The sequence below is a fragment of the Nicotiana tabacum genome, chromosome 7, assembly GCF_000715075.1.
Source record: "Nicotiana tabacum cultivar K326 chromosome 7, ASM71507v2, whole genome shotgun sequence".
Classification (NCBI taxonomy): domain Eukaryota; kingdom Viridiplantae; phylum Streptophyta; class Magnoliopsida; order Solanales; family Solanaceae; genus Nicotiana; species Nicotiana tabacum.
In genome coordinates, this window is record NC_134086.1 from 158848423 (window position 1) to 158861154 (window position 12732).

Consider the following 12732-nt stretch of genomic DNA (forward strand, 5'->3'; position numbering starts at 1 on the left):
ACTCCAGCATATTATGCTGGACTGATATACTTTGCTGACTCTAGTATAATATACTGGACAATTATACTTGCTGGAACTCCAACATACTTATGCTGGAGTTCTAGTGTACTTATGCTGGAGTTCCAACATACTTATCCTGGAACTCCATTATAATATGCTGGAGTTCAAACATACTTATGCTGGAACTCCAGTATAATATACTGGCGTATTTTTCGGGTTTTGAACAGTATTTTCGCTCAAATTTATCTTTACATGAAAAGTGGTTAAATTTCTATTACTTTTGAATTTGAGCTATTTTTGGACGACAAGTTGTTAATATGACTATTTTTGAATTTCTCCAAATAAGATTAAAAGAAACCCGTTTTGTTATCCACTTAGCCAGTTAGCCCCTCCAATTTTAGAAGAAAAGCTTCTGCTCGTTCGTGACGAATTCTTGGTTGGTGTGATGATGGCAGATTGAGAATTAAAATTGCGAAAAAAAGGGGAATATATTAGAAGCTTCAATGGACGACGGTGTCGTCTACTTGCTGGTGTTAGTGTAACTGGTTACAAAGCAATACTATTATTTCTAAATTTTGCTGCACGGTTGAATTTCTACTGACTTTCCGCTTGCACATTACCTTAATTAGCAGAGACGACAAAATTTCGTGGAAGAAATCGATTAATCGTGCAGTATTCTTGTATTAATATCTGAATTTAACATGGGTTTTGCGGCATGTGATGTCTTTTCTTATTCCACTCAAACATCTCCATTAAGCAATACTATTAGAAGAATCCATCAGTACCCTTTAAATGGTGCTTTTTCATTGCAAAAAGTTACCATTTTTGGGTACCGTGAATTGGGTTTTAAGCCATTATTAGCTGTGAGTAATGTAGCAGTTGAGAATGGTAGTGCTGAAAACCAAGCTAATGATAAACCCAGGTATAGGTGGGTTAAGATTGGCTCTGATATTACTGAGGAACAGAAACAAGCTATTTTGAAGTTTCCACCAAAGATGCCAAATAGATGTAAGGCATTAATGCAACAGATCATTTGCTATTCACCTGAAAAGGGTAGTGTGTCACTCTTGTTAGAGGCTTGGGTGAAGAGTATGAAGCCCGAGAGAGCTGATTGGCTTGAGGTACTTAAAGAATTGGACAGGCTGAATCATCCCTTGTATTTTGAGGTAATTTCAGTTTCTTCCTCTACAACATAGTTCTTGATTTCACCAAAGTCTTGCTTGCTGCTGACTTATGTTCATATTCATTGAGTTTGTCACTTAAAGTTTGCTGTATTAGTATTCTCTGTACTCAATCCTCTATCTATTGTGGAAGATTGTTAATTACAACCATTACTTTTCTACTTTTTGAAGTTAAAGATCCTTTTTTGGGTTGAAGACTTCAATCTATTCCCATGACTTGTCTGTCCTTTACTTTACTTCTGGAGTTTAGTTGGAGGTCTCACTATTTCAGCACTAAAGGTTTGTAGTAATGGCTCGGAGTAGTACTGCGATCGCTTTGCATTGGATAAACTTTTGTCCTATAAGAATTTGACACCATTTCTTGTCAAATAGTGTGTGTTTCTTCTTCATAAGCTTGTGAATCATAGACAATCTCCTAAATAGCTGGTATCCTTGCACTAGTTTTAATGTTAACTAAGAAGGAATCGGGAAGCTAGATTCAAATTGGACGAAGTTGTTATCTTTGTCAATCATCATCCATTGGATAGTAGATTAGAGTTTTTATTCACCTATCCATTAGATAATTGAAGTTAGGAGTTGCATAATGACCTACTAAGACTTGAATAACTATATATGTTTTCTATGGCGTCTGTGGTCTTTTCTATAATGTTGTTATGTTGAGAGGTTGTTTTCTTCAACTGATCTTTAAACAGAGAGGCAATGGCTTAGATATCTTCCCTGAGGTGATAAGGTGTATGTTCGACTTCTGTCTTTTTCTGCATAGAAGGTTGCCTCATTGTTTTTTAGGATTAAAACCAAAAACTGCTCTTCTGTGTTCTCACAAAGCTCAATTGACTTTGTTCCCTGTCTACCAGAAACGCTTGATGATTTCCACTCCTTACTTTACAGTTCACGCTAATATATAAGTACTAATATTTCTGAGCTGATGCAGCATATTACAAACTAGCTAATTACTTTTAACATAATCAAACTAATGTTTCAAACAATTTGTCTAAATATAGACAATCTATTATAACTTTTTTACTCTTAATCTCTGTGATAGGTCATGTTTTTTTTTTGTGCTGGAGAGCAATTGTCTTCCATCACCACCCTATTTCTTTCTCCAGTTGCCATTAACATTACTGTGAGATGACAGGGCATCTTTCTATAATTTTCATATAGATGTGCTACAGTGCTGGTACTTTTAACTCTGGCATAACCTTACTGGTTTGTGGTAAAACACTTGATGCAGTGACTTATTTGTTCTCATAAAAGCTTGCTCCCCTCTCCCTAGGAGATGAGGGCAACTGGCACATGTCAAAGATCGTAGTTACAGCTAACTAGCCTTCCAGCAATTTCAATCAACTATGCCTCAATCTCAAATTTCTTGTAGTTGGCTACATGAATAATTTGTATCCATTCCGCTCTATTCAAGTCTATTTCATTCCAATACTAAATTATTTGTCTTTCAAGGCAAATTAGAGATTATCTAAAACTAGGGTTCTTAAAATTTCATACTTATCTACCTATCCAAAAAATTACTAAAGGAATTCATACTTATCCCTGTACAGGCATATAAGTCTTACTTGATTAAATGATATAATTTTATTACTGCTGTCTAAAGCCTCAGCTACTGGTTATTTGAGTTGCTTTGTTTCCTTTTTGTTGTAGTGTATATTTGTCCATTTCTTACTGCAAGTTGCTGGTTTATTTTGTAACTGAACATGCAGAATTCCGACTTCGTTAGTAATCCTAAGAGTTCCATGACAGCATATACTCGAACAACTTCATTAATTTAAACCTAGGGAGAGGGTGGAGGTTTTATTGTAGGGGGCGAGGGCACAGACCAGCAATTTAAGAGCTTAGCTTATTTCGAAACTATAGGGAGGAAAACTGCACTTTGAAGTATGTGTAAATGCATCACGCCAGATACTTGCCGTGTCATTATTTGGAATCCCTTTCAATCAGGAAACTATAGGATCATTAGAATACCATGAAGATCTTCTAATTCATTATTAGTCCATGAATATAGAATATTTTAACATAACTTTTCTTAAGTGGTAATATATAGATTAATCTGTATCTTTGTGTGTGCCTAAGGGATTGCTACCTTAACTGGTTTATGGTAAGCCTTCCCACGCGGTTGAGTTATTTGAAGCCAGTGTTTGACTTATACCTAGAAAATTCATGGGTATGAAAAGCTCAAGCCTTTCTATTTTCCTTTTCAGAGGGTCGCAATTCCAATCTTCCAAATCCATAAGGTGACTAATATTTAATCTATGGGTTGTTCTCTAGTATTAGTATTCTCCTAAAGAGCATTTGATTCTTCTATTCCATTGTGTCATTTATCTATAAAGAGTTATCCATCTCCTTTTCAATATTAGACCTTTCAAGTGTATTAATTTCTGACCACTCTAGCCCCAAAATTGTTGGAATTTTCCATAGAGCCTCACTATCGATCAGTTATTGAATCACAATTTGGTTAAGAACAAGTGAAGACACATGCTTCTCTTGATCCTAGTTGAAAGGAAAGATAGGAATCAGAAACAGGGCCACAGTTATTGTGAATTTTCTTTTAGTGAACTATGTGCTTACTAATCTGTTCACCAAACTATGAATTTTGTTTTTTGAATGAAGACCGAGGAATTCAGTCAACTTATTAGTTCCTTTGGTGCACTTTCTGTATCTCAGGTAGCTGAAGTGTCCCTCTTAGAAGAATCATTTGAAGCCAATGTTCGTGATTACACCAAGATAATTCATGGCCATGCAAAGCAGGATCGGCCGAGAGAAGCTGAAAGTATGCTCTTAGCCATGAAGACTAGAGGCTTCACATGTGATCAGGTGGTTCTCACGGCTTTAGTTCACATGTATAGCAAGGCTGGTAACCTTAAGATGGCTGAAGATACTTTTGAAGAGATGAGGTTGCTTGGAGTAACATTAGATAAGAGATCCTACGGGTCAATGATCATGGCGTACGTCAGAGCTGGAATGCTTGGCGAGGGAGAGGCTTTACTAAAGGAAATGGAAGAACAAGAGATCTATGCTGGAAGAGAAGTTTATAAAGCAATTCTTAGAGCCTATTCGATGATTGGTGATAGCAAAGGAGCTCAAAGGGTCTTTGATGCTCTTCAGTTGGCAGGAATAATCCCTGATGCGACCTTCTGTGGGCTGCTGATGAATGCCTATGTTGTGGCTGGTCAATTGAGCGAGGCTTGTATTGCGTTTGAAAATTTGAGAAGAGCTGGCATAGAACCTAATGACAAGTGTATCGCACTGCTGTTGTCAGCTTATGAAACCGAAAACAACCTGGGCAAGGCACTTGATGTTTTGATGAATTTGGAGAGGGATGGTATTGTGCTTGGTAGAGAAGCTTCAGAAATATTGGCTCGTTGGTTCAAGAAACTTGGGGTAGTTGGAGAAGTGGAGCTTGTGTTGAGAGAATTTATGCATCAAACTTAGTGAATTAAGAATACTGATGCTTTGAAGTTTCTCTCCGTTGCATCTGTTTGAGAACCAGTCTTGGTCTCCTATCTACAGGTATGTAAACTTTTTTCGCTTAAGAAACTTTGTCTGCTAAATCTGTCTTCAGTCACTCCAGCCCATCCCTGTCTCCCAATAAGAAAAATGGGCTAGAAAAACAAAGAAAACCGGAAACACAAGCTTGCTTTTTTCATTCTGACTTGGTGAATATACTCCTAAATAGCACAAGATAATCTCGTGGACAACTCATATGTCAAGCTTTTCGAGCCTAGTGGTTTAGTTTAAAGTTTTGGCTTTGGTTCAGGTATCTTCACACTTTGCTGTAAGTCGATACAACATACTGCCCAGGAAAGTATCACAAGTTACAGCTGTTTGCATCAACAAAACAAGCAGAGAGTATGTTTTTCATATTTCTGGTAAGAGGTTGAGGGCAATAAGCAGCTTTTCATGTATGTAAACAACTCTCAAATACTGGAATCTGTCTCCTGAGTCTTTCGGCAACAGGAGCAACAGTACGGTTGGCTGAAACAACGGTGTACATATAGGTCATGGCTTTGTCCCAAGTGTTGGTTGATCATCTTCTTTCAGCTTCAGTGTTTAGTCATGTGAAACCTTTCCTTGAGTTGGTTCATCCTGAGTTGTAACCCTTATTTTTGTTGAACCTAAGCCATTGACAAAAATCCAAGTGTTTGATTAGAGAAACAAGATTAAGAAAAGTATGTGTACTTCAGATCTGGAAACATACAACGAATGCCAAAATCTGCCATTTTGATTACTTCTTACTGCATACTTGAGGACTGGACGAGATTTTGATTATGACAACTACACTCTATCTCGCATAAATTGATTGTTGTTTAGTTCGATAAGTACAATTTCCACAAATTGTTATATTGGACGCACTCGACTATATAGAGTTATAGACTAGACAAAACGGCAAAAAGATACTGTGTAAATTAAAGCAATGTGAGAATATGTATTCCCTGTTTGATTTTTATGCGCCAATAAATGGTTTAGGAAATAGTTGATGCTAATTTAAATTTATAAAGTGTGCATACATGTGATTTTTAGTTTTAACTCGTGTGTATATACTAGTATCTATATACATTTATTTATATAAAGGAACAATAAAATTTAATTAATTAGAGAAATTTTATGTATGATAATACAACAATCATCTAAATGACGATCAAACGGTTCATTAATATCAATATATCTCTAGAACTCCGGGCATTTATTTCGATCGCTTGACACTTAGCCATAAGTGCTGTCACACCTCCTTTTTACTACACCCGAGGGGATATATAGGGAGTTTTTCCAATTAAAGTGACATTATTCGAAATTGAATTATTTATTTATTTTTATTCAGAGTCGCCACTTGGGATGCTTTGTTTTCTGGTGTCCCAAGTCACCAGTTTATTTTACAATCCCAAATCGAGGAATTTCGACTTTTCTTTTGAAGTCTGCGAACCAGAAATTCTAAGTAAGGAATTCTGTTAACCCGAGGGAAGGTGTTAGGCACCCCCGGATTCCGTGGTTCTAGCACGGTCGCTTAAACTATTACAATTGGCCTATTATTTTATTTTAATACATGTTTTAACCTATGGTATACTTTTAACTTGTTAGCCGCTTTTAAATTATTTTTAGGAGGATTCAACGTTATTTAAAACACGTCTTTGGACCATGCCATATGAAATGCACCCGCAATCCGAAACACATCTTATTCAACGTTGTTGAGATTTGGATTTGGGTCACATGAAATGCACACCCGAGTTTAGGAAGGTAATATTATTAAAATAGCGCGCCTAAAGCAACTACGCGTTTTTAACTTTGTGAGGGCCATGGAAATTTGTTAAATGACCCGCCTTGAATTCTAAGGATTTAAAAAGGAATAATTAAGTAAGGGCCACGTGTTTGAGATTTTATCTGGCGCGACGCACCTCAATTCCATTTTAAAAGGGTATTCAAACTAAAGTTTGGAGGATCATAGACTATTTGTGCTACTAATATGGCTCACCTTAATTGATTAGGGACCTAATTAGTTAAACGCTAAATGAATTCGGGGTTTTACTCAAAAAAACTAACTAAAAAGCTTGCATAAAAGAAAGGTTAATTATTTAAACAAAGGGTCTTGGCCTATCACAAACAATTGGCGAGAAGACAGGGTTCAATAAAGGCGGAATGGGTCCAAGTCCCATTCGTAGGCGCCTTCAGGTTTGGGCCCAAGAGCGAGCCCAATCTTCGGGACCCTGAAGTCAACGAATGCAGGACTCAACATCGAGTCCCCATAGCGCACAAGCAATGACTGAAGTCGCAGGGGATCAACGTAAATCCAAATGGCTATCAGTGGAACCAGTGTATATATACAATCAGCTTTTAAATCAACCTTTAATTACTCAATGGACAATTATAAGATCTTAGCAATGACATGATTTTGAAAACAATTGAAAGTCCAATTCTGAGAACTATACAGTATGCAATTTTAGCTTTCAAAGCCCCCAAGCTAACTCGAAGTAAGGGCATAAGAGTTTAAACCTCGACTAAATCTCATATTAACAGAACTTGTAGGATTGACATTAAACAACCATGATTTTAACACATCAGCCCAACCCCATAACAGTTAAACATCAGCAAACAATTCAACAGTGGCCTATACGTTACTGTAGATACAACCTTAAACATTTCTTTCACTTATAGCCACTTTCGAGCAAAACTGATAACTTAAACAGAAAAATCTGAACGTTTAAAGCTTCAATCTCATGCTATGATATCTTATTCATGATCAATATGCTAATTAGAACATTTTTAGGGCAAAATCTTACATCTATACATGAGATTAAATGGAGAAGAAATAAGGTTAAACAATAAATAAAATCAACTTTTCATATTTCCAAGTCCCAGCTTCATATTACAATTAAGTGATGTCCATAGTGCCGAAAATACCTGGAGATGAAAACAGGAAACAAAGAAATGAAGATTCAACAATAAGCAGCAGCAGTAACCCAATAAGAAACCAACAATGATACAGTGATATTCAGCAAACCACAAACCCAACCTCAAACTAGATTCAAACAATTTCTTAATCCCAGCATGATTATGAAATTCTTCATAAGTTCTAGCTAATAAAAGACTCAAGAATCCAAAACCAAAACAGAATTTTAATAGTTTTCAGCAATGGAATTCAGACTTTTTCAAAAAACTCAGCCGTTACAGTTTTTTGAGATTTTCAGTTTCTAAAAAATCTCCCCCTTGAGCCTGAAGAAAGGGTGCCTTTATAGGCAAGTCATTAAGGCAACCTAAAAGTATTCAATTTTTGCACCTTACCCCTTTTGGAATTTTCACTTTTGCTGTTTAATCCCTAGCTTAAAAATCAGTTTTTCAAATAAGTCCCAATCCCCAGCTTTTAGGAAGCTTCCTATTCAGTTAAAAGAGATTCCCTCACCTAGAATTCCTAGACTACCCCTTTAAGTCCTGTTAATTACCCCAGCCTACCTCATGGGTCAAGTTGACCCAATAGCTTAAACCCAATTGAGCGGGCTCCCCTTGAAAATGGGTTAGAAATGACCCCAAAGCCCAAAGCCAATAAGAAAATCCATTTGGTAATTCATGAAGAGCAGAAGAAGAGACCAATTAAATGATTTCAAAACCAAAATCTAAACTAAACGACTGATTTAAACCAAATAATGAGCTAGAATTAACTATATTACCAAGCCAACAACATCTAATTAAACTAATCATACGCCTAAAAATCAGAAGCTTAAAGCCATGAGTGACAATTAAGCATGACGAGTGAATAAAACAACGTTTAAAAGTTTAAAGGAAAACTGAAACACAGCCGGAACAAATATAGACATGGATCGATCCAAAAAAAAGAAGCCCAGGTTCAGAACCTTGGTCAATTTTCAGTCTACTCACGAAAATGAGAAGAAAGGAAGAGGAGTAAGTGGTGAAATAACAAAATGGACAGAAAAGATAAGAGAAAGGAGGACTTACCAACTCAAATAATCACTTCTGGATGCCCTGATTTAAACAAAATTGATACTAACCGCTTGTTCTTTGTCAAGAATAAGCAGACACATTAATTTTGCCTTGAATCAGATTTCAAAACTCGGAAAACTGGAAGCCTATGTCATGCATGCCACAGATTCAAGAGATTCTGATTTTGGTCTTTTAAATCTTCAACTTCGATTCAAGTTTCGACAAAAGTTAGGGTGATTCGAGGGAAAAGAGTGACAGATTTGGGACGAGGAAGGCTTGGGGGTTCTTTGGTGTTAGTTTGGGGTCAATTGGTGGTGGTGACGCCACCGGAGAAACTATGGTAGCGCTAGGATTCCGAGTTTTAATCTGATATTCGAGGAGCTCAGGCCGGATTTGAGGGAAAGTGAACGGGGATTTGGAAGGGGGGGGGGGTGAGGAGAGTATTCAGTGTTAATTTCATGGCGATTGGACGCCGGCCGCCGCCGTGGGCGATTTCCGGCAGGCGGCAGGTGGTGGCGTTACATGAGAGACTGAGAGATGAGTGAAGGGTAGGGGGGACGTTTTCGGACAATTTTATATGGGATAAGGCTCAGTTCCGGACTGTCCGATCAATTAAGATCGACGACCCTGATCAAGGGTAATTGAAACGACGTCGTTTGGATCGCTGAGGGGTTTGAACCGGGTAGGGGAACGGGTTTTGGTTGGGTTTCGGGTGCATTTGATTTGGGCTTGAGGAATTTGATGTATTTGGCCCAAAATTCCGATTCTTCTTATTCTTTTCCCTTTCTTTTTATTTCAAAAATCTTTTTCTTTTCAAAAATTAAAAATAAAATAGAAATTAATCCCTAAACTAAATTATTCTACCAAATTAAATTAATTAACTCCAAATAATAATTACCACAACTAATTAAATACTAAATTAAAAGAAAAACTACCAAAATTCGAAGCTCGAAAATTAAAAATGCAAAAATGAGTTACTTTTTGTGCTTTTTTCTATTTTTGTAAAACACTAATTTACTAATTAATCTAAAAATGTAAAACTAAATCCTAAATGCAAATACAATGTATTTTTGTATTTTATATGATTTGAACAAGATTAAACATGCACACAAAATGCAAACAAACAGAAAAATTCTACAGTAATTCCTAAAATAATAAATAATTAAAAGGAAAAATCTATTTTTTGGAATTCTGTAGGAGTAATTCATGCGAGGCAAAATCACGTGCTCACAACTGCTCCTCTTTGCTCGGAGACACGAAGGGTTTTCGAGCAAAGATAAAATGAGCAATCCCGAGGGATTTTTGCCCGTTTGACACTCCATGAGAAGCATTTTTTGAAAAGAATCTGACCGAACCTTGCTTCAAAGGTTTCCTACATATCCTTGGCTATAAAGGAATCAGGTCAGTGTAGTTCTGGAAGTTTTGTGAGGGACTACTGGGAGCTGTGATTTTACTGTTGCTGCTGCTACTGCTTGCTGACCCCCTTATTACACCAAACGGAAAATCAAAAGCTAAACTAGCTAAACCTATCAACTACGAGTTACAAGATTCCTATCTATATAAATCTCTTGAAGCATGATCTTGAGCCTTGGTTAGGTCTTGCTGCAGACTCCGATCTGAATCTTGATGCTCGTCAGCTGTAACCGCTTGTTCATTCTTCAGCTTTAGATCAAGGCGGGACCTGCGAGGCTTGTGACTTCAATCATATCTTGAACAGTCCGCATCCTTCTCAGTTTCAACCTTTGAGTTCATTTCTTTATTTTTGTTCTTTTTCTCCTTTTCTTTTGCTCTAGATTGAGACTCATTCTTTTGGTCACCTCGAATCCTGCGCCTCGAGGTCAAACCTGCTCAGACACCAAAACAGACAAATGAACGAAATTTTTCTTCCCCAGTTTTACTAAGAAACTTTCGTGAGTTATTTGTAACCAAAACCTACATTATCTCTCTATTAAAAGCAATAAAGTAAGGATCGTGTGTCCTTAGGAGGAAAGATTAGGGAATGGAGGCCCTATGTCTAAAAAACATCAATTCAGGGATTGAAGCCCTAATGTTGGCAAAAGGCGACTAGGAAATGGAGGCCCTATGTCTAAAGAGCATCAACTCAGGGATTGGAGCCCTAATATTGGCAAAAGGCGACTAGGAAATGGAGGCCCTATGTCTAAAAGCATTAACTCAGGGATTGGAGCCCTAATTTTGGCAAAAGGCGACTAGGGAATGAAGGCCCTATGTCTAAATCTCAACTTAGGGATTGAAGCCCTAATGTTGGTAGAAAGACGACTAGGGAATGGAGGCCCTATGTCTAAATCTCAACTCAGGGATTGGAGCCCTAATGTTGGTAAAAAGGCGACTAGGGAATGAAGGCCCTATGTCAAAGTCTCAACTCAGGGATTGGAGCCCTAATATTGGCAAAAAGGCGACTAGAGAATGAAGGCCCTATGTATAAATCTCAACTAAGGGATTTGAGCCTTAATGTTGGTAAAAAGGCGACTAGGGAATGGAGACCCTATGTCTAGAAGCATCAACGCAGAGATTGGAGCCCTAATGTTGGTAAAAAGGCGACTAGGAAATGGAGGCCCTATGTCTAAATCTCAACTCAGGGATTGGAGCCCTAATGTTGGTAAAAAGGCAACTAGGGAATAGAGGCCCTATGTCTAAATCTCAACTCAGGGATTAGAGCCCTAATGTTGGTAAAAAGACGACTAGGAATGAAGGCCCTATGTCTAAATCTCAGTTTAGGGATTGGATCCCTAATGTTGGTAAAAATGCGACTAGGGAATGGAGACCCTATGTATAAATCTCAACTCAGGGATTGGAGCCTTAATGTTGGTAAAAAGGCGACTAGGGAATGGAGGCCATATGTCTAGAAGCATCAACTCAGGGATTGGAGCCCTAATGTTGGTAAAAAGGCGACTAGGGAATGAAGGCCCTATGTCTAAATCTCAACTCAGGGATTGAAGCCTTAATGTTGGCAAAAAGGCGACTAGGGAATGGAGGCCCTATGTCTAAATCTCAACTTAGGGATTGGAGCCCTAATATTGGCAAAAGGCGTAAAAGATTGAGATTAGGGAGTCTGAACTATCATTTTGTTCGGTTTTTCTTCTTTCCTTCCTTTTTTTTCATTTTCCTTTTCATTTCTTTTATTTCAATAAAATGCAGGAAAGAATTTTGGAGGAAAACTTCCCTTTTGGATTGATTGTTTCTGCGAAGCTGTTTCTAGCTTTTGCGCAACTTTTCTTTTGGTTGCACCTGCTTTTGTATGGTTGCCTTGGGTTGCACCTGTTTCAATTTTAAACAAAGAATAATTGTTAGTTTGAAATAGCGGTTTGTTTTTTGGCCTTGATTGTCTCGATCACTCGATCTCGGCCCGAACCTTTGTTGAGAACCTTTGTTATTTAGTAGTTTTCTGAAGATTAATCTATCTTTCAAACCGAGGGACTCAGCTTTTAAGATTTCATGACAGCTTACCCACGTGGTGCTTCGACCCTTTCACTTTATTCCGCCTTTGGCTTTCTTTTCCTTTTCAATAACTTTGATTTCAAAGCATCAGCCATCATGGCTAGTCGTGATCAACTTGATGCACCCGCTAAGGCTGGGTGCTTTTCTTTAGCTTTTGTTAGGCAAAAACCTGTAAAGCCGGTCTTGCCACATTTTCTTTGTATTAGTTTTAAAACAGAGTTAGACCGAAAAGGATTTAAGGAAAATTAAATAAAGGACAAGAAAATGAATTTAAGGAGAAATGTCCCTTTTGGGGAGGAAAGAAGGACTTATCTGGGGTGCATGCAGACTTCAATAGACATGACATGCTTCTTGGACTGGATACCCGATCCGCATAACTATCCAACTTCTCACATACCAATTGCGACCCGTGTTTTTAAACCGAGAAACCTTGTCATGACTCTTTCAATACCAATGGTGGTGAAGGGTTTCTTCTTTTCGATCGACGGCGCCCTTTTCGGGTTTTTGCCAATCGACCTCTCTCATTTCTCTTGTCACCATCGCCTTGTAGTGCTATTTACAAGTTTTCACTAACAAGACTCTCTCATTTTTCATTTCTCTGCTTACCATCGCCTCATGGTGCCCGTGTGGGTTTTCACCAATAAGACTCTCTCATTTTATT

At 37.7% G+C, this 12732-nt stretch overlaps 1 protein-coding gene across 1 annotated transcript; it reads left to right on the forward strand.

The window, feature by feature from the left end:
• Positions 1–379: 379 nt before the first annotated feature.
• On the forward strand, positions 380–5415 carry LOC107808670 (uncharacterized). The gene is made up of 3 exons (XM_075217937.1): positions 380–1166; positions 3852–4697; positions 4945–5415. The coding sequence occupies exons 1-2, from the start codon at positions 702–704 to the stop codon at positions 4617–4619; spliced, it is 1233 nt and encodes a 410-aa protein (XP_075074038.1). The 5' UTR covers positions 380–701; the 3' UTR covers positions 4620–4697; positions 4945–5415.
• Positions 5416–12732: the final 7317 nt, after the last annotated feature.

Coding starts and splice junctions, on each gene's coding strand:
- LOC107808670 (XM_075217937.1), top strand. CDS start 702: ATGGGTTTTGCGGCATGTGATGTCTTTTCTTATTCCACTCAAACATCT. Junction 1,167..3,851: donor ATCATCCCTTGTATTTTGAG/GTAATTTCAGTT, acceptor TCTGTATCTCAG/GTAGCTGAAGTGTCCCTCTT.